At 36.9% G+C, this 22,796-nt stretch overlaps 1 protein-coding gene across 2 annotated transcripts in view; it reads left to right on the top strand.

The window, feature by feature from the left end:
* LOC110114742 (sucrose nonfermenting 4-like protein) overlaps nt 1-22,796 on the top strand; it is an 88,041-nt gene that overhangs the window by 63,696 nt on the left and 1,549 nt on the right. For both annotated transcript variants that reach the window (XM_028699072.1, XM_020847721.2), the window contains 3 exons: nt 971-1,115; nt 1,246-1,419; nt 22,695-22,758. In XM_028699072.1, the coding sequence (XP_028554905.1) occupies nt 971-1,115; nt 1,246-1,419; nt 22,695-22,758 (383 nt within the window). The remainder of the gene's footprint in view (nt 1-970; nt 1,116-1,245; nt 1,420-22,694; nt 22,759-22,796) is intronic.

The raw sequence follows: 22,796 nt of genomic DNA, 5'->3' as shown, positions 1-22,796 counted from the left end.
TTTAGTCCTGCATCAGTAAGCGAGGTTTGCAATGCACTTAGCTTAAGGCAAGCTTATGACTACTTAAGGGAAATGCCACCCTTAAGAAAAGGGTAAAAGGGGGGAAGCTTTACAACATTTGGTGCTTTAGCAAGACTAAGCGCTGCTAAGGCATCAGCTAAATAGGACTTTAAAGTTAATCTTAGTAAAATTGCACTTAGGCCCATTATATTATATAGAACTGAGTGTCTGGTAAAGAAGTGATTGATTGATAAGTTGAGCTTATAGGAAATGAGTGTTAAGATGGATATTTTTTGAAATATTAGAAATATGCATTGAGAAATAATTATTTTATTAGGTTGGTGGGAGTAGCATTCATTGGAGGATAAAATGGTAGAAAATAAACTTGGTTTGTGCATTGATTGCGAAGATTGAATATGCACCAACAAAATGGATATTTGAAATTAATGTCAAATGACTAATATTTGTAAAGTTGACACCAAATAATTGGTAATTGCTGCTGCTGCTGATGATCTTCCATAATATTTGCATACAATGAAACATTAATTTGGTTTTGTTACTTCATTCTTCTCTATATTTTATTGGTAATATTTTAAATTATGGTGCATGGAAGTAGGCTATAACTGTTGATACGATTCAGGAACCATGAACATGGTTTGAGGAATTTGAGTTGTCAGGTAGTTTGAGGGAGTTGGTTTCTAATTTCTGCAGATATAAATATATATGTATATATATGTGCGCGCTTAACAAAATGGAAAATGTATGGCACAGTATATTTAGAATCGCAAAAATTTTTATCTTGATTTTTTTTTTTTTGAAATGTGGGTTAGGTCAAGTATTTGACTGCCCTTTGAGTTTAAATGCTTTTCCCTTTTCTTTGATGTAAATGGCCAAATAAAATCATCAATCCCAGTTCACCAAAATGAATAAGAAGAACATAATTATAACCTATTCTTTGTTATATATGCAGGCTGGTCCATATGATACATTAAAGGATGTAGCCATAAAGATACTCCGGAATGAGGTGGCTACAGTTCCCATTATCCATTCTTCTTCGCCCGATGGATTATTCCCTCAATTATTGCATCTTGCTTCTCTTTCAGGAATTCTTAGATGTATGTTGCTTGTCATTTTGCCATGGATATGATCTTCTTACACGGTTATAGCATTGTGCACCAATCTTTCTCAGCCTTTATGCATGATGGAATCAGTTTTAACTTCTAACTTCCTATTTTAAATGTTCAGGTATCTGTAGACATTTTAGACACTCTTCTAGTTCTTTGCCTATACTACAGCAACCAATATGCAACATACCCTTGGGTTCTTGGGTTCCAAATGTTGGGGAAGCAAATAGACGTCCAATAGCAATGCTTAGACCCAATGCATCACTTGGTTCTGCTTTATCTATGCTAGTACAAGGTGAGTTTATTTTCTTTTGCCGCATCTTTTATCTGTTAAATCATGTTTGGGTCAAAGTTATAACTGTTTTTGACTTCATTTAATGGTCTTAAATTATTCAATTGAAAATTTGTAATTGCATCCAGAATTAACAACATACATATTTCACTAGTTTTTAATCAACAACAACAACATCATCAAGCCTTTATCCTACTATGCGGGGTAATCTACATTAATCCTTTTCTCCATTGTGTTATGTTAAGATTTAAATTCTCATTATGCACCTTAAAACATTGCAGATTTCACTACCATCTTATAGAATTTTTCCTTAAGTTTGAGGGGGATATTTCTATCACACAACAAGCCCAATGCATCCTCCACTTCAACCATCCAATTTGAATTATACTAATAATATCCCCACCTATTTCACCATCACTCTGAACAATAGACTTAAGATATCTAAAACATGTACTCTTATTAATGACTTGATCGCGCAAAGTCACAATCTCCCCACTAGATCTATTATTACTAAAATTACACTCCATATATTCAATTTTAGATTTACTCAAACTAAAGCATTTACACTCAGGTTGACCTCCATAATTCAATTTTACCTTCAACTCTCTCTCTAGTCTTATCAACAAGAAGAATATCATCAGCAAAAAGCATACACCAAGGTACATCCTCTTGCAAATGTCTAGTGAGAACATCCATGACTAAAGCAAAAAAGATTTGGGCTTAAGGTTGATTCGTGAATCCTTTCACTAGTTTTTAATAATATAACTCTTTAAATATTTAATTTACTTCAAGATTTTTGGGTATCTATATCATTTTAATTATACATCAAATGTTTTGAAATTAAAAAAACCTCTAAAATTAGCCAACGCAGTTTAAATATTGCTTTTTAAATTGTGTCAGTTTCCAAATATTTTGATCATGCAAAAGGCCTTCTAGGTTAATAACTTCTTTAAAATAGATTATTGCTTTTTTTCATATCAAATAACGTAAAAATATGTTTCTTTTTTCTTCTGAAATAAGAACAAAATGATGCAATAAAAAATCTAAGTTTTTAACTTAAAGAAATATATGATGATACATAGCAAACTAAATAAATGGACATGGAAATTCCTTTTTTTTTTTTTAGATCCGAGGGTTTTTGTAGTAGCTAAACAAAAAAATTTGGGGTGGGTTAAACAAAAATACTTACAAACCAACAAAAAAATTTGTTATTGGTTCGTTAATGTTTAGTTTTATATTGACGTCTAAGTAAAAGCTAAACAATAAAATAAAGTTTACTATTATAAAAGTAAAGAAAACAATAACAAAATATGCATAAGGTAGTACAAGACTAATTAAAGGATAAGAGTAGCTCTGCTGGATCCAGTGAACAGTACATCTTAAAGTATGGTTGATAGTTGATGATGTTAAATCCTGCTGGATCCAGTGAACAGTACATCTTCAAGTATGGTTGATACTTGATGATGTTAAACCATAAGATTCTCTCTTCCTTTTTCTTGTCAAGAAAAACACCTAACATTCTATCTATTTCAAAGTATAAATATGGCAGGAAAAAATCTCAATAAGTTCTTCAGTCCTTGCTGATACGAACATATCTCCAAGAGAAAAAAAACTGAATCTATGTTATCAATAGATGTATTTATGCCAGAAGAACTTAGTTTCTTCCTTATATTGACATAGAATTGTGCCCAAAAAAATATGGAATTCATCCTCAACCTTACCTTCAGTCATGACATAAGTAGCATTATTAATAATACTGGTAGTCATTAAGGAGACCATACTGGGAATTATCATCATAGAAGCAACCAAACAATTGTTAAAATTTTAAGAGGAATATTTGAATTTTAGATCCAAGAGCAAGCTTGGGTTGTGTACACCACTATCTAATATTAAATAATCAGAGGAAGTCAGTGGAAATTTCTATTATGAGATAGAAGCCAATGCGGAATGTCTTGATTAAAGTACAATTTAAGCCATTTGTTAATTGATAAAAATACTTCCTTGCTATCCTGAAGGTAAAAATGAATGATCCCTTTTCGTAATCTATGGCTCCTACTGACTAAAAAAAGAAGAGAAGTTAATAATATTACTATTTCTAAGAAAGCGGAGAAGTTTATCAAATTGTCAAACGAGTGAGGAATTATTGATCCAATTGTCCAAAAAGTTGATTCGTTTACCATTATGGCCTTCCCAAGTATAAACAAAGGTAAAGTAGCTTTGGAGACCCTTTTAATAAAGTTGGAGCAACAATTTACAATACTAAACAAGAATCTAAAGATTTAAGCTTATTTAAATATTTCCTTTGAACAATATATCAACTATCCAACAATAGATCCATTATTAGTAGCAATCAACTTCCATATCCATTTACTGAGGGACAAGTTCATCATGTAGATGTCTTTGTTGCCAAGACCACCTTTATCTTATGATTTACAAATGTTTTTTCACTTGACGAGGTTAAGACCACCCCTTCATCATTACCCTTCAGACAATTTCTTCCTACATCATCAATTTTCTTGATAACACATGATGGAATCCAAAAGAGAGAAATAGTGAAGAGGTATAGAAGAAAGCACTAAATTAGTAAGAACAAAATAGTCCCCTCTAGTGAGAGTTTATCTTTCTAGGAGGGCTTGAATTGTATTTTTTTAATGAGAAAATTTCAAAAAACCTTTTAAAAGAGCACAACCTAAGATGTTTGCAAGAAGTGCACCCAAACAATTATGCTTTACAAAAATTGTTATGGGAAAGCATTTGAATTTTTGGCTTTTCAAAATCAAATTAAGGTTTTCATTCCTTTGTTCCTATTCAATGTCATGAGAAGATGAATGATCTGGCAATCTCCAGCATTGTCTATGTTTAATAGGTCTATTAGAATCTTTTTCACTGAGTATGAAATTTTATTTGAGACAGATATACGAGAAGTTGTAAAAGCTTGAACGAATAGCTAAAATTTATCACTATCATCATCCAAAATGTTATTTTGGAAAATGATCTCATTAATGGAAATATAGCTAGAAGTGAGAACATTGAAGGAAAATAACTGAAAAAAGTTTTTACTGTCTTTTATGATTTTGAGGTGAAATTTATTTGATAAAATTGGCACAATGATTTGCTAAACCTTTTTTTCACTTGTAAAATAATTTATAACCAACTGACGCCGGAATTAAGTAACGAAGCAAGAAGAGAAGGAAGAAAAGGAAGAGAAGAAAGAGAGCTCTCTTGTCACCAGACTCTTCCTCAACCACCGCCAGAATTCCACCCGACAGCCTATTGACGTTGGAATTCTGCCCGAATGCCATCTGACTCCAGAGTTCTGCCCGACCCCTGACTGATGTCAGACTTCTACCCAATGCCGGACCTCCGCTCGTCACTGGATTTTTACTCGACGCCAGACTTCTACCCGACGTCGGACCTCACTCGTCGCCAAATTTCTACCCAACGTTGGACTTGTACCTGACGCTGGACTTCTGCCCGTCGTCGGGCTTTTGTCGGACTTCTATAAGATGTCGGGCTTATGTCCATCGACATATTTCTACCCAACGCTGGACTTCCGCCTTTTGTCGAATTCCTACCCGACACCGGACTTCTGCCCGTCGTCGGATTCCTACCCAATGCTGGACTTCCGCCCGACGCCAAACTTTCGCCCGTCACCGGACTTCCATCAGACTTCTCCCCGTGCTGAACTTCTACCCGATGCCAGACTTCTGCCCGTTGTCGGACATTTGTCGGACTTCTATCCGATACTGGACTTCTGTCCATCATTGGACTTCTACTCGACGCTATCATTCTGACATCCTTCGCCAAACAACAGTCTTTATGGCCTCCGTCGCCCACCGACTATAGTTTTTTCGACCTCTGTCGCCCATCGACTATAACCCTTCCGACCAAGCGAACACATCAACAGTGATTTTTCCTATTTCCTCCATGTAACACACTCTATATGATGTATATTTCCACCATTCAACATCAAGATAATATTTCAGGAAAATTCCAGCAAATGCATTGATGCTTTCAATCAATTATAAGCTTTATACAGTCCCTTGCTAGACTTTTACTCCTTGGGCAATGTCTTAATCTCGAACTCAAAAAAGCAGTAATGGTCTGAAGATAGACCATTCTTCACCTTTGATTTGTTATACACGCTACATTCGCCCTCTCCTAATCAAGGCAAAATTTATCTTTGGTGGATTCTCTCGACCTCTTCTACATAGGTTAACGTCATTGAGCAGAGCTCTGACATACAACCTCGAATGGGTCATACATTCTTGGTGGATTCTCTCGTCCTCTTCCACATAGGTTAACGTCATCGAGCAGGGCTCTGACGTACATCTTCAGATAGGTCATACATCATTGATAGATTCTCTCGACCTCTTCCACATAGGTTAATGTCATCGAGCAATGCTCTGACATACAACCTCGGATAGGTCATACATTCTTGGTAGATTCTTTCAACCTCCTCTACAAGGTTAACATCATCCAACAACGCTCTGACATACAACCTTGAATAGGTCATACATCCTTGGTGGATTCTCTCGACCTCTTCCACACAGGTTAACATCTTCGAGCAGTGCTCTGACATACAACCTCGAAAAGGTCATACATCCTTTGTGGATTTTCTCAACCTCTTCCACAAAGGTTAACGTCATCGAGCGGTGCTCTGACATACAACCTCGAATAGGACATGCATCATTTGTGGATTCTCTCAATATCTTCCATATAAGTTAACATCATTGAGTAGTGCTCTGACATACAACCTCGAAAAGGTCATACATCATTTGTGGAGTCTCTCAACCTCTTCCATAAAGGTTAATATCATCGAGCAGCGCTCTGACAAACAACCTCGAATAGGTCATAAATCCTTGGTGGATTTTCTCAACCTCTTCCACATAGGTATATATTATCGAGCAGTGCTCTGACATACAATCTCGAAAAGGTCATACATCCTTTGTGGATTATCTGGACCTCTTCCACAGAGGTCAACATCATCGAGCAATGCTCTAAGTGAACAACATTATCTCTATAAAGATTTCATAAAAGCAAATGGTTGATAAAATCATCACTCATAAAGATTTTAGTATGCTAAAAAGCCTCCAAAAGCATGGGGGGCAATATATCAAAGCTTGTCTCAAATGTGCATAAATAATTTAGCTTCCTCTAGGGGACAAGTTCATTTCAAATGAAAACTAAGCATCAAGCTCATACAATAATCTCGACTTCGTGTACAATATTATTGGAGTTACATAAATTCCACATTAGGTTCAAGTATATATTTTTTCTTACAAGAAGATGAAATTAAAATTACAACGACATCATCCGTACAAGTTAATGTCATTAAGCAACAAATAACTTCAAACTTACCAAATATCTTTAGTGGATTCAAGTGACCTCTTCTTTACTGCACATGGAAGCATCTCCTATAACTTCTTCAAAGAAAAGGATGTCTGATGTTCTCACACATCAGAATTGACGTATATAATCTTTAGCAAAATGCTATTGGACACCCGCCATCATCGACCTTTCGCCAGATATCTGCCACCGGTCGTTTATCTTATATCAGCCTTCATCAGCTTCTCGCTCGATCGCTATTGGCAATACATTCTCTAACTATCTCCTTCAACTCTCCACTTAACCATCGATCAACATTAGATTTTCACTCGATTGTCGATCGGTGATGGACTCTGCGCAAACAACATCAAAATTCCCCCCATGTACTAATAACCATTTGTTTTCCTCCCGGGTACTATTACCGTTGGATCTTCTCGAATCATAGTCACATGAAAAAGGCATTTGATTTTTATTTGTCAAGGAAAGTTTTCATCTTAACTTTTTCTACAAGGGAGGGGCACTGAAATTTGATAGGAGATGTCGTCTATCTAAGATAGTGGAATGCCTCTAATGTAAGAAGAAGATCCGAATAAAAGAAAATTGGAGAGAGGAAAAAATTCTAACTTTTAAACACGGAAAGTGTATTGTATTTAAGTAGGGGATGCCACATACTAAAAACAATAGAATGCCTTAACTGTAAGAGAGTTAGAGGGATAAGGGAGGAGAAGAAATGGAGCAATTTTTTCATTGTTCCAATGGGGTATTTATAGGACAAATAGAGAGGGAAACAGTTCAAAAATTGGGGGGAAATTTACCTCCAAATTATTTAAATTATTTCAAAAAGTTTATGGAAGCTTTTTTTATTTTGTTGAGCTCCTTAAAGCAAATTTTGAAATTCTTAAAAAAAAAAGGCGTCGGGCCAGCTTCAAAAAAAAAAAAAAGAGGGTTTATACTAACTGCCCCTTTGGGCAGCTAGAGCAACCCTCCTAACATAGGCAGGTTTATTAAAAAAAAGGTGTGGGGCCCGCTTCAAAAAAGAGGAATGTAGGGCCACCTGTATGTGCCCTTGGAGCACGTGCAGTGCGTACTTGCAGACGTCACTGGCGTGGGGGGGCAGCTGGCTAGTTGGTTCACCCGCCTACTCATGTCCGGGCCCGATTTTTGGCCCGGATGGTCCAAATTGAACGTTTTTATGGTCCTAGAATCGTTTTTCAACGTTCTGAACTCTATTTTGGCACTTCCGAAGTTCAACGAAGCCTCTATGATCAATTTTGAGTCATTTAAAATTTTTGGAGCACAAATTTTTTAATATTCTTTTCGATTCGAGTGATTGGAAAAGCTGTAATATTACTAATATACATATATTCGGACTGTAGGTTTTGACGTCCGAAAATAGGGGAGCAACTGATATATCATCAAAGAATTATCTTGATCGGGCACGAATCTCAATGCAAAATCAAGTTGGAAAATTCAAAAATTAATTCGGAGGCCATCTGAACTACGATTTCAGCAAACTTATAGTCAAACTGAATGCTCGAAAATATGAACACAACGACACCAAATTCAACCCAATCCGAGCTTAAATGGGTCCAAATCGAAGACTCAAAGCATCTTTGGAAGGTTCAAACCATAATTTGGATTATCAAACGGATTCTAAATGTGGCATGCTTATAGTCAAATCGAGTGGCTCGACGAGACGAATCAAACGAGCCCAAGATTGTCAAATTTTGATATCATTAAGACATTCAAATGCTCAATTAATGGTACATGATTAAGAGATTCAATATTGGTCGTCCATTCAAACCACTCTCAATTTACCTTTGATCTTCGTCCTATTTGCTGGTCATGCCACTCTCAGAAAGCTTTAAATAGACTCCTCATTTCTCATAGAAGGGGACCCCAAAGGGGGGAAGAAGGAGGCCCAAGCAAGAAGAGAAGAGAATGAAGCAAGGAAGAGAAGGAAGAGACCCCTTCTCGACCACCACCGGATTTTCACCCGGGAGCTGGCCGACACTGAACTTCTGCCTGATCACCAACTAACGTCGGAATTAAGCAAAGATGCAAGAAGTGACGGAAGAAAAGGAAGAGAAGAACGAGAGCTCTCTTGTCACCACACTTTTCCTCGAACACAGCTGGAATTCCACCCAGCAACCTATCGACGTTGGAGTTTTGCCCGAATGTCATCTAACATCGGAGTTCTACCCGGCTACCGACTGACGTCAGACTTCTACCTGATGTCGAACCTCTACTCGTCGCTGGATTTCTACCCGATGCCAGAGTTCTACCCGACGCTGGACTTCTACCCAACGTCGGACTTTTGCCCATCGCCAGACTTTCGTCGGACTTCTATCATACGCCGGGCTTCTATACATCGAGAGACTGATACCCAACGTCGAACTTCCGTCCTTCGCCGGATTCCTACCTGCGACTTCCGCCCAATGTCGGATTCCTGCCTAATGCTGGACTTTCGCCCGTTGCCGGACCGGACTTTTGCCTGTTACCGGACTTCCATTGGACTTCTACCTGACGCCTAACATTCGTTGGACTTCTATCCAATGCTGGACTTTTGTCCATCACAGGAGTTCTACCAGACACCGTCCTTCCAACCTCCGTCGCCAGACTTCGGTCTGTATGACCTCCGTCGCCTGCCGACTACGGTCCTTTCGACTTACATCTCCCTTCGACTAGTCTTTCCGACCTCCGTCGCCCACCGACTATGGCCCTTCCGACCAAGCGAACACATCAACAATGATTCTTCATATTTCCACCATGTAACACACTCTGTATGATGTATATCTGTTACAAAAAGCCATGGCCTTCCTTCCAAGAAGGGCCTCATTTGTAATCAACTGCAAATACTAGTGGATTCATTCGAAGTGGGCTATGCCCCGTGGTTTTTCCCCTTTTTATGATTTTCTACGTAAAAATCTTGGTGTCTCTTATTAATGCCGCCTCCTCTCTTTTATCTGTATGTGTGCTGGATCTTCGTACAAAGCTAAGACATTAAATTTTATATTTCTCTACTGCCGTGAATATTCCAGGCAATGTTTAAAGTTACGTATTCGGGTATTGAGGCGTTTTTCATTCATGAGGCGAGGCGTAAGCCTCAAGGTGTTTTGAGGTGTAAGCCTCAAAATCAAAAGATTGCGTAAACATAAAATGATAAATTTTTTATATACTAATGAGTGAATAATATAAAACATAAAAAAGCATAAGATATGAAGTGAAATCCAAATATCCCAATAATAAGACAACATGAAATATAGTTCAACTCAAAATTCTATCTTTCCCAAATCCTAGTATTCTTTTCATAGCATATAATTCAAATTTCCAAAACTAAATAGCAATGACATAACACATAAGAACTCCTAAGTCATCAGTATTGTCATCACTAACGGGTTCTTCATTTGAATCATCATTATGATGAACTGCTCTCTCCCCTTCCTCCTCTCCTATAGAGTGAGTCCAATGTCGGACATTTACTTCAAGATTTATGTAAGTTTTAATATATATAGTGTGAGGCGTAAGCATCATGCCAGTGAGGCGAGGCGGGCCTCAACCAAGTTGAGGCGTAAGCCTCATAAAAAAACTCGAGGCGTAAGCATCGAGGCGTTTTTTACAGGAATTGTGCAAAGGCAGGCCTCAAGGCGAGCCTCATATTGCGCAATTTTAAACCATGATTCCAGGACACTACTTTGATGTGAAAAATGCCTTTGTACATGATGACTTAGAGGGGAAATATATGAATGTCCTATCAAGGTTTGGCTATGATGCACAAAATAAAAGGTATGTAAATTTAAAAAGATATTATATGAATTTAAGTAATCTTCTGTGGCATCTTTTGGGAGGTTTGCCAAGGTATGCTTAACATGGGCTATAAATAGAATCAAGGGCAGTTATATATTATTTGTGAAAAACACATGACTTTAGGGTAAGTTTGCACATTGCTAGTTTGTTTGGATGAGATCATTATAATAGGTTCCTTGGAAGGTATGGAGGTTTAAAAATAGGCTGTTCCAATAGTTTTAAGTCAAAGAATTAGATTTGAGTACTTGGCATTAAGGTTGCACCCTCTCGTCATGTGATTTTATATCACAATAGAAATACATAGCAGACCTATTGGAAGAAGAAGATAAGTTGAAATGCGAACTTTTAAGAGCCCCATGGAATTTAATCATAAATTTGGAGGTGCTTCAGAAGATGCAACTATTAAAAAAAACTCCTATCAAAGACTTGTCGTAAGACTGATCTACTTATCACATACTAAACCTGACATTTCCTATGTTATTGATATGGTAAGTTAATTCATGCGCAATTCTAATGAATCACATCTTAGAGTTATACATCAAATTTTATAATATCTGAGAAAAACTCTTAAGTTAAAATTTAAAAAGGGGCGGAGGACCCATCACTTGAAGCTTATATGGTTGTTGATTATGTAGGATCTATGATTGATAGGCCAACTTTAAGATATTATGCATTCTTATGAGGCAACATGGGCTTGGAGAGATAAAAGATAAAAAATGATGGTAAGATCTTGCACAAAAGATGAATTTAGATCTATAACACTAAAATTTGCAAACTATTGTGGTTGAAAATTTTTATTAAAGATTTAAAGGTTGAATTGAAATTTCTTGCGATGCTCCATTATGATCATAAGTCAACCTTCAATATTGCTCATAATATCGTGTAATATTATAAAATAAAATATATTGAAATGGATATGCATTTATAAAGGAGAATACGATTTGGGTTCAATTTCAGCCTTAATTACTCAATTTGGGCTAAATTGACTTTCTAGATGAAAAAATTGAAATCTTGGGCACAAATTTCATCTCAAATCCCACTCAATTTTGTGTCAAATCATGTAGTTTCTTCGTTTTGCGCAACAAGGAGGTGGGATTGGAACATTTCGGGCGGTGACTGGCTTTGTGCGTACCATATAGAGCGTGAGAGGGTGCAGGTGTGTGAGTTTTTTTCTTGCTCGTGTAGACTGTCCCTGAGAGAATAGAGAGAGAGAGAGAGAGAGCGTGAGAGGGAGTGTGGCGGAGATAGAACCCTTCCACCTTGCTCGTGCAGTCCGTCCCAAGCAGAGGAAGAAAAGGCATCTTGCATTTGATCCTTTTAGGCGGGCTGAAGCCACTCGCATGCAGCTCTACCAGACGGAACCAAGCCGGCTCCCTTCCGACTCTTCCAGGATGGCCAAAGCCGCCTCTCATGAGGTTTTCTTTGATGGAAAAAACGGAGGAAACAAGGGCTGACTTCCCTTCTTGAGTGAGGGTTGCTTTTTCTTTTCCTTTGAGTGGAAGAAAGTTAAGTGGAGGGGCTGTTGAAGTTTCTAGAGGCAGCTATACTGTTGTTGGAGGCCTTTTCTTCTTCTTCTATCATCCCCAACGAACTTGGGACAGCGGAGGTGACTTTCAGAAGCCTTCAAACATCGAGGACAACAACTTTGGAGTGCTTTGGACAGTAGATTACAGAGGAGCAGGAACAACAGCTCGTCGCCTCAATCTTGCTTTTAATAAGGCGAGTGGATTGTGTTCTGCGCCATGACAACCCAACGAGGTAAATTTCGCAAAAACTTCTGAAAAGCCCTAGGTTCCCCTTGCCATTTGTTGTGTGTTGATGATCCAAAAGCCTTAGGTCCATAGAAAACCTTTCTTTTACTTTTCCAACCCAAGGAAATCTTTTGCATTTCGTTGTCCACTTGTTTGGGTCATGGAAATCAAGTGATTTCTCATGATTTGCTCTCATGTGAGAGCTAAAAGGATGGCGGCAAGGCGCCAGATCGTTGGACTTGTGTTTAATGCCTTTATCTTGCATGTAATGCATTCATGTTGTGTCAATGCCTTCGCTTGCAAATGAACCATAGGGTTTGGTGATCTCTTCCTATCCCAAAATGAACATTGAAGCGTAGGCTTCATTGCATTGTAGATCGTGTTTCTTTCCCCCAATGCTAATATTGTGACAAAATCAATTTAGTGCGTTAAATTGTATTTGTTGAGTTTGTGATTCATCTAAGATTTGCAAAATATGTAAATATACTTGTTCAATTTCAAATTTTGGGTAAACTAATATAGTGTAGTCAATAGGTTTCCAACACCCATGACCACACTTTGCCTTGTGTTGAAATTGTACAAGTTTATTTATGTAATATCCTAAATTGAAGAGAATGTGTGAAGGAATTTTTAAACTTTCAATTTGTTCAAAGTACATGCACATTTCATTTATGCATAAACTACAAATATATATATAATATATATACGATTTCATGAATGTGCATATGTTGGAGTTTAAGAATTTTTTTGAGTTCTTGCAAATGCTTGATCATGAATTTAATCAATATGAGGAGCATTGTTGATTGAGTTTGTGAGCAATATTTTGCAAGATTGGTGATGAGGGCATCAGATTTCGACATGTGTACCATCGCCGGAGGCGTCGATCGACGGCCTTGATTCAGAGTCTTTATTTTTGATGTCTTATTGTATTCATGTCATTTATATTTTGTCTTTTCCTTTTGTACCCCTATGAGAGAATTAGTGTTTGTTGTTGCCCAAGGGCATTGTAGTCTTTTTATTTTCCGTATGTTGTGGAGCCTATATAAAGGCTAGATTTTGTATTTTGGATTATTATTGACTGAATGAAAAATTTTTCAAGCTTTGTTCTCTTTGTGAGTGCATGAAGTTCTCTTGGTGAGTGCTTCCCCTTGAGATCTCTTAGTGAGTTCTCTAGTTATCTTTTTTTTTTTGTTTATTATTTACTTTGCTTACCAAATCTTCTTCCCCCCTAGAGAGCTCATCCAATTTCTCCTTGGCCTTGCTATTGACGCCGGCCCTAGGGTTTTCCCCAACCGCCGGCCACCCCATCCAGCCCACCCGACCACCTCCCGCTGCCCCTCCTCTCTCGGCCAACTCCTCTCCACCATCCCATGTGAATTTGAAATTGAAGATTCAAATTTTGAATTCTTTCCAAATTTGGAATTCCAAATTAGGAAAGTTTGCATGATTGAGTCAATTTCAATTTATTTTAATTTTGGAGTTTTCAAATACTTATCCACGTCATCATCCTAAGTTAGAAACCCTCCCCCTCTCTCCCCACAATTCCCTCTCTCTCCTTGAGCATGTCGCCGGCCCCCCATCATGCTCCCCCTTAATTGTTCCATTAACTCCCATGATTCTAATTTGAAATTCAAATTAGGAGTGATTAATTTTCCCCCCTATTTGGATTAAAACTGAAATAATTTCAGTTTAATCCCTTCCCCCTCTTTCCCCCACCGCCGGCCTCATATCCCTCTTCCCCCCATTAATTCCCATTAAGGAATTAATTGCGCTCACTTGGGAATTCAAATTTCCCCTCCAAAACTTCCCAAAACCTGAAATTTCTTTCAGTTTTGGATTTGTTTCCTGCACCCATCTCTCCTCAACCCCATACCATCCGCCGGCCTCTTCACCCTAGCTCCTACCCGCCGCCCCCACCTCTCCTCCCTGGAGACTTACTCGCGGTGACCACCCTCCTACCCCTCCAAGGATGCATGGAGGTTCCCGAATGGAATTTCGGGTTTGAATACGACAACCGTGGACGAGTGAATATCCTCCGATCTCCCTTTTTTGACGTTGGGTTTGACTTCGACGACACGGTCGAGGAGTATTTGGACCGAATCCTACCGGCCTTAGTGGAATCCATAGACGACCATTTCTCCATATACACTTGGATCATCGAAGGGCCTCGCTACACACCACCTCCACGTCCGGCTCCATCCGCTTCTTCCCTACGGATCTACGGCATCGTCGCCCTCGGAGTGGTTTCGTCACTAGCATGTTTCTTCTTCTCCCAACGAACCTAGAGGTAGTTGAATGAGTGTGGCCTCAAGGTGAGACAATCACTTTGTTAACCGCCGGATTCTTGTTGACCATTCATTTGCATTACTTTATTGAAGTCGTTATTTTATTGAAATTGTAAACTTTGCTGAATTTTCTTGCCTAAACGTTGTTAACTCCTAAGATTTCCATTGAATCGTCAATTTAGCAAAGCTAGAGGATGTATTATCTTTACTTTATAGAACTTCTATTAATTTCATAAGATTCGATTCCTGGATTCACATCAATTGGGTTTTTCTTTGTTCTTAATTATGCAAATCTCTAAATTTGGAAACTCAACTTTATGCCTTTAACACACTTGAAGTATGTTTACATTAGAACTTGCAGCTCTTTGAAAATTTTGAAAAATGCACGCAAATAAATTTGAGCAACCTAAAGCAATTTATATCGTTGTGAAATCCTTCACATTACCCTCAAAGGTTTATGTTGATGATTTCACTATGTAGAGAGCCAATCAAAATCATATGTGATATTTTACAAAACTCAAAGTTTAGGGTGGTAAACCATCATATGTATACTCTTAGGTTTCTCCTAGATCTTATCAAAACTAATCTGTAGGATATTCCTAGAAGCTTCCAAATCCCCTAAAGCATATCAAAATTGATTTAGGAAAACTCTCCAAGGCGTTAAGAAATTGATCTTCCTTTCTCCTAACAAATCCTAAACATTCATACAAGTAATAGAGAACCCTCTTTCATGTACTCATCTCTAGGATTTCCTTAGTTCATAACAAATTGACCTTTAGGACCTACCCATGAGCATGCAAATGACGATTCTACCTTAACGCCTCTAGGTTCCTTAGATAATGTCAAAAGTTATCTTCCAAACCTTCTAGAAGTAAGTTGTAGATGATGAATTGTCTCCTTACCCGTGCATGTTATTAGAAGCTTCCAAAGGCTCTAAACAACTCATTGCATAAATCCAGAATTCATTGGTTTTATTTGGTGAAACACAAACTTTTCTATTTCTCTCGCATGATATTTTGGATTTTTCCTAAAAATCCTATGTGTCATGCCATAAATCCCTGAGCTTGGAGCCACATCCCAAGCTCTCCCATCTTATTTGTTGGAACACAAAGTCCACAAATAATATCATTGCTTTTTTGCTTTCCAAACTCACATAGAGGCTTCCCAAATAACTTCTAAAGAACCTAGAGAAAGCAATAGCAAACATTAGGGTTAAATCCTAGATTTGCTTGATGTTGTTTGTTGACGCATACAATCAATAAACAAGCATCTCTCCCTCCTTGTGCATGGCATTTTTGGATTTCCCTAAAATACTAAATGCATGATATGGACTCTTGAACTTGAAACCAAATTTCAAGTTCTTCTATCCTTTGTTTGTTGGAAACATAAAATCAACGAACAATCACCTCTTTCATGCATGATTATTTGGGGCTTCTCAAGTCTCCAAGATTATCATTACATGAATCATTTGGAGCTTAGAGTCAAATCCTAAGCTTCCTCTTTCGTTTGTTGAGTCATAAAATCAACAAATGAATACCTCTTCCTCTCATATATGATGATTTGGAATTCTCCAAGGTTCCAACATATCATTATGTGAATGCTTTGGAGTTTAGAACCAAATTCTAAGCTCCTTCCATCATTCGTTGAAACACTAGATCAACGAATGAACATTCTCCTTAAGCTTAGGATTCTAATCCTATCCTATCGCATTTACCTAAACTATGATTGAGTACAAAACTTGATGATTGCTTTTGATTTGTAGTTCCAAATTTACAAATTATCTTTCTCTTATGCATAACATCTAGAGCTTCTTCAGAGACCCAAATACATCATTGCATGAATCATTTGAAACTTGGAACCATCTTTCAAGTTCTTTCATATCTTTTGTTGGAACATAAAACCAACAAATATACCCTCATGCATGATGATTTGAGGCTCCTCTAAGCTTTCAAATATATCACTACTCGAATCATTGGAACTTAGAACCAAATTCTAAGCCCTCTCATTTCATTTGTTGGAGCCTATGAACCAACAAATGTTTTTCTTGATGCTTTTAAAGTTTATGAGGTTTCTAAACAACATCTAAAGAGCCTAAAAGAGCACAACTAAGTCCCAAGTTATCCCTTTTGTTTGCTAAAAACACAAAATTAGCAAATGAACTTTTCATCTTCTTCATGCATGATAATTAGAGTTCCCTCAAAACTCCAAGTGTTAAACGACATGAATCTCATCGTGTTTGCTGACACAAAATCAACAAGTACCATTCTTTTTTTTTCATGTGTGACAATTTGAAACCTCCAAAGGTTCCAAAAAATATCATTACATGAATCAGGGATCTTATAACCAAATTCTAAGTGACCAATCCTTTGTTTGTTGACACAAAACCAACCAACAATCACCTCTCTTTCCTCATGTATTACATGTGGAACCTCCGCAAGGTTTCAAGTATATCATTTCATGAATCATTAGGCCTTATAAGCAAATCTTAAGTAACCCATTCCTTATTTGTTGATACAAATCAACAAACATTAATCCATCTCTCGTCCATGCATGACTTTTGAAATCCCCTCAAGGTCTCAAATATTCTATGGCATGAGCCATGAGGTTTCTTGAGCTTATAACCAAATGCTTAGCTCTTCTACTTCGTTGAACATAACCAATGAATAATCTTCTTCTACGTAGGGTGCAAATCCTATTCTTTCCTTCATTCACTTAGTCTAAATTAAGTGAGTGTATTATCCTTTTTTTTTTACACCAAATGCTCAAAGAAATTCTTCCAATTTGTAACCTATGAATTGCATATTGTTTTCCATATTTACGCAACACTCAATTGGGTAAATAATCATGTTTCATTAAACACAAAATTCAATGAATCATCTTCCAACTTGCAATTTCTAAGTTGTATGTTGTTTCTCCCCTCCAACCCAAAAGTTGTAGGAGAATCCCTCTGTCACACAATCCAAGCTAGGTGGATGAACACCTCTATCCTAGAACACCTAGAAGTTCAAGGAGATATTTCCTAATTTTCAACTCCTAAATTGCACTTCCTTTCCTCCATCCCTTCAAATATATCACAAAGAGTTTCCTCCAATTAGCGGCCTTTAAGTTGCATTATAGTCATCATCTCCTGCGAGACAAGATTGTAGGAAAATATTTAATTTCTCTTTCATTTTCCTGACCCCGAATTGGGCAAATAAATGGATTCCTTTGAACACTAAATGCTAAAAGAATATTCATGAATTTGCAACTCCCAAGTTGCACTTTCCCCTCTTCTCATTCATCCAATCCAACTGAGTTGGATGAATGATTCTTCTTTGAACACCAAAAGTTCAAAGCCTCCTCAATTTGCAACCTACAAGTTGCACTTTGCTTCTCTATCCCTACCACTCAAAAGTTACAGAAAATTCATTCATTCTCCCAACCTAAATTGGGTGAATGAGATTTTTTTCTTTGAATATCTCAAAGTTCAAGGAAAACTCCTTGTGATTTGTAATCTACATTTACATCTCACCCTTCTACATTTACTTAATCCAAATTAGATAGTTGATTGTGCATCATTGAATGCAAAATCCAATGAATGCTTCTTGACTTGTAGTTCCAAAATTATAGGTCACTTATCCTTTCTATGGCATCAAAAGTCTTAGAAAAATCTCTAACTCCTTAGCCTTAAAACTATGAGTTTTATTGTTTTTTTTCTTAACTTCTCAAACTATGGGAATTCCTTCTAACTTTAGTCTAAAAGACTAAGCGTTAGTTCATTTCTCTTTGGACTCAAAAGTTAAAGAGAATTTCACTAACCATTAGCCCTAAAGCTATGTTTGATCCACCTCTTCTTTAGCTTCCGAGTTTTAAGAGATTTTTTCTCTTTGGCTCTAAAAGCTAAAGGGAGTTCTACAACATTCAGCTCAAAAGTCAAATATGGGTTTTTTATAACCCTCCTATATATAAAACACTTAAATGCCAAATAAAATTTTTAAGTTACAACTTAAAGTGAAACCACTCTTGTTTTAGGATTAAACATCTTCCTTCCAAGATGAAATGAAACACCTCTAATGTGACATGCTACACAAGTCTCACACACTTAGGTGCACAGCCCTTAGGCATGCTAGGATTATATTTTTTTTCTTTTTCTGTGCATATAGTTTATGATGTGATGTGATTGCCTATTAGATTATCTGCGTTGTGGGAATTTGTCCTTAAGTGGTTAGTATAGATATATGTATGCTTTTCTTGCAGGTGGTCATGTCCAAAAGGGGGGTGCAAATAAATTATAAATATAAAATACTTGTATGACAGGTGTTGCTTAAAAACTCCCCAGGAAATGTAACCAGTAGGATAGAAGTAGGGGCTTAGCACTTTAAGTGCTAGGCACTTTTGGATATATTTTTCATGATATATAAAATGCTTCTAATCCATTATCTTATATTTTTGTGTTTTTTTTCTTTTCAAATATGTATTTGATAGGTTTAAGATGTTACAATTAAACTTTTGGGGTTGGGTCAAAAAAGATGTGGGTTAAGAAGGATGTAGTTATTGAAGGTGAAGCCTAAAGATCTAACTGTAAGCTGAAATTTGAAGACCCCACAAGTAAAAGTCTATAATTAATATTTGACTGGGTTGTATAATGACAAACAACTCAGTTGTCAAACTTTATTGTATAACTGGGACATTCTTTACATTTTGTCTTATTTAATTTATATTTTCAAGCATGTGCTGATTTTTATTGAATGCGCAATAGAAATATATATTTTTAGGTTTCTTCCTTATTTTTCTTGGGGGTGGCCTGAACATATGAATATTGTAGGCTCTTAGGATAAAATCAAGATTTCTACATGTTAAAAAAAGTGAACAATCTAAAATCAAACTAGGCTTCACATTTTTCTAACAAAGAAATGAAAATTACATGGTTCCTTCAAGGAGCTAAGTTTTTTAAAACTTAAAGTGATCATGTATAGCCCAGTGAGTCACATATAGAAAGTCTTTACTTAAGGACTAGTTAACAAAAATCTATTTTCTTTGTGAGTAAGCATTATGCATACCCTTCATGGTCAAGCATCTTGGCCTCAAAACCAAGTTGTGAGCCTTATCTTCTAAATAAAAATAACCTCTCTACTCCTTATATGCATTGAGACTGGACCTCATGATTTTAAAAGCAATTAGGTTGGTTTAACTAGTAGCCCTTTCCAGGCAGGGCAATAAATCCAGAGATCGGGCTGGCTATGCCTCATGCGAGGTGTAGTTTGTAAGTCCCTTGTATTTCGTTAAACTTAGGTTCGAGGTACTTCTATTTAGTAGTCATCACTTTAGTTTTAGGATCCGAGGTAGAAGTTGATTTCAATCAATTCACAAGCCCTCACCTTCCGGGCATTTTCTCCAACTCATGTTGTTGGAATATAAGCCCCAACATTCTAAATGAAAATATCAACTTAAACAAAAATTAGATTCTAAAATATAAAGCCCAACATGTGATAGTTTGAGCACCTGTGAGATTTCTCAGAATTAAATGCTCCTACTTCACTCCTTTGATTCTCATTCTAAAATATTATTTCAAGTTGATGCCTTTGTCCTTTGAAATTCCTAAAGACTAAAGCTCTTTAAAATAAGAATTTAATGGATTTTAAAATCAAATCTTAGCCAATATTTGAATCATCTTCAAAAGAAAAGAAAATCACTAGCTTTATCAAAAGTATTCTCAATTGTCAAAAGTTTGAGATGTAATTAATCATAGATGCTTGACCTTATAGGGCGTCTGTACCATAGAATAAAATAAACCACATTAAACCAAATATTGAATGAGGGAATCTCTGTTAAATTGTAAATTTTATTATCAAGTCCATAAGGAGATAATATTTTTATCGTTTGGGATAATATATCATTTTTCTTATGCCGCACTCGATCATAAAATATGCAATTTGTTTGAGGATGGCAAAATTTCTCCAACAGTAGCGACAGTTCCAGCTTCATTGCGATTGACATTGGAAAGGACTGATTCTAAGTTTTTTTGGTTTTGGGTGGAATTAATGTGATAGGAAACACTTGTAGATCTCAAGTATTTCCTATAAATTGTCGGAAAACAGAGAGATTTCTCCACAAAAATCCACTCAAAATCATAAAAATAGTAGATAATTTGTATTATTTGATGAAAGGGGAATGACAAATACCAAGCTACAATTGATCCTTTATTCAAGAGGAGGATTGATCTCTCCAAATCTCTATACGCCACTAGAGCCCAAAGAAAACCTAATAGATCTCAAATTTCAGTCAAATTCAAGATGCCCTAACCTTAGGAAAACAACTATTTAATGCATACAAATCAAAAGGAAATCCCTAAACAGACCCTACATTCAAATTTCACTTCTAACTCCCTCAAAAAGCCTTCCTAAACAGCTTACGCACGTCCGGGTGTGCGTTCAGCCCATACAGGAGGCGAACATTTCCGCCTCTGTTTGCGTAGGTCGGTCCCGTCGGACCGGCTGGACCGGTCTAACAATACTCCCCTCCCAAAGATCTACCTTGTCCACAATGTGGAAAGACGATACCCTCCTGATCTCCCCTTTGCCTGATTGGCCTAGGATTTTTCCCATCTCCCTGGCTGTCGATGTCTTCCCTCCCCTCCGACGATGATATTTTAGTTTGTCCTCGAGCACTTTCTTCAACATCTCCCCCAGGCTGGAAAAATTCTCATCCATCTTCTCGTGGATAGTTGAAATGTCTTTCTTTAAATCTAAAACTTGAGTTTGTAGATCTAAAATTTCAAATTTCATTTGTCCGATCTCCACTTCGAGGCGTTATTTCAACACATCCACTTTCTTGACAGTCGTCAATACCCAGATCTTTGTAGACTCAAAAATCTAGATTTTGATCCTTGAAAACAGCAGATAGCCTCTCTTCCGGCTGAAAAACGACAGCTGGTTTTCACAGAAAAAACTTCAAAAGTCCCAAAATATGCTCTAATACCAATTTGATAAGAAACACTTGTAGATCTCAAGTATTTCCTATCAATCTTCAGAAAATAACAAGATTTCTCCACAAAAATCCAGACAAAACCACAAAAACAGTAGATAATTTGTATTATTTGATGAAAGGGAAATGGAAAATACCAAGATTCAATTGATCCTCTATTCGAGAGGAGGATCGATCTCTCCCAATCTCTAGACGCCACTAGAGCCCAAAGAAAACCTAAGAGATCTCAAATTTCAGCCAAATTTAAGATGCCCTAACCCTAGGAAAACAAACTATTTAATGCATACAAATCAAAAGGAAATCCCTTAACAGTCCCTACATTCAAATTTCCCTCCTAACTCTCTCAAAAATCCTTCCTAAACAGTTCACGCACGCCCGAGGTGCGTACAAGCGACGGACCAGCTAGACCGATCCAGTCTAACAAAATGTCCTGTAAATGTTTATTTGTGCCGTTATTTATGTATGGTCTCTGAGTCGCTCTATAAAATTAAGTAGCCTTGATTTATAGGTTTGTGATATCACTGGAATTTATTTGTTGGTCAATCAGATAAGTTGATCATCACTTGTACAATATAATTCAAGCTGTTTTGAGAAAATGGCTCGAAGTTGAAACTTTGATTGCATATTTTGTTGATTTTCTCTCATTTAGTGACGTCGTTAAGTTCTTTTTTTCAAGATTTGCACGGGAAACTTGTCACAGGAAGCACTATACTGCACATGCTCCTTCATGTCTCCGTGATCATTGGCAATGCACATACAGAACTTTTTCATTTCTACCAAAGTAACTATTAATTTATATATCGTCATAATGACATGCAACAACATATAATTAACTAATGAAGCCTCAGCCTGATCATTGCTATAGAGTGTTTCCATTGTCATGAGGACTATGGTTATGTCCACTTTCAACTTCAATTTTTTTTTTTTTTATTTAGCTAACCATAAGATTTCTCAAAACAAATGCTAATGTACATCAAAGTTCTTGGAGGGTATTTTGCTGCTATTGTATAGCTTATGAGGTATATCAGGGAAGTGCTTATTTGGAACATAATAGGCCCTTTGTTATTTCGCTGAAATCTTAAATATCTTCTTTTTTATTAGCTTTTACAAATTCTCTTCACTGATTTTCCGATCACCTTCACAGCTCGTGTCAGTTCCATTCCAATAGTTGATGATAATGACTCTTTGCTGGATACATATTCGAGAAGGTAACTTATAAAGTTCTCTTTTTTTATTCAGATTTATT

This window comes from Dendrobium catenatum, unplaced genomic scaffold, assembly GCF_001605985.2.
Source record: "Dendrobium catenatum unplaced genomic scaffold, ASM160598v2 fragScaff_scaffold_1219, whole genome shotgun sequence".
In the NCBI taxonomy this organism is placed as follows: Eukaryota; Viridiplantae; Streptophyta; class Magnoliopsida; order Asparagales; family Orchidaceae; genus Dendrobium; species Dendrobium catenatum.
Note: the sequence above shows the minus strand (reverse complement) of the source record. Positions and strands in the feature narration are given on the sequence as shown.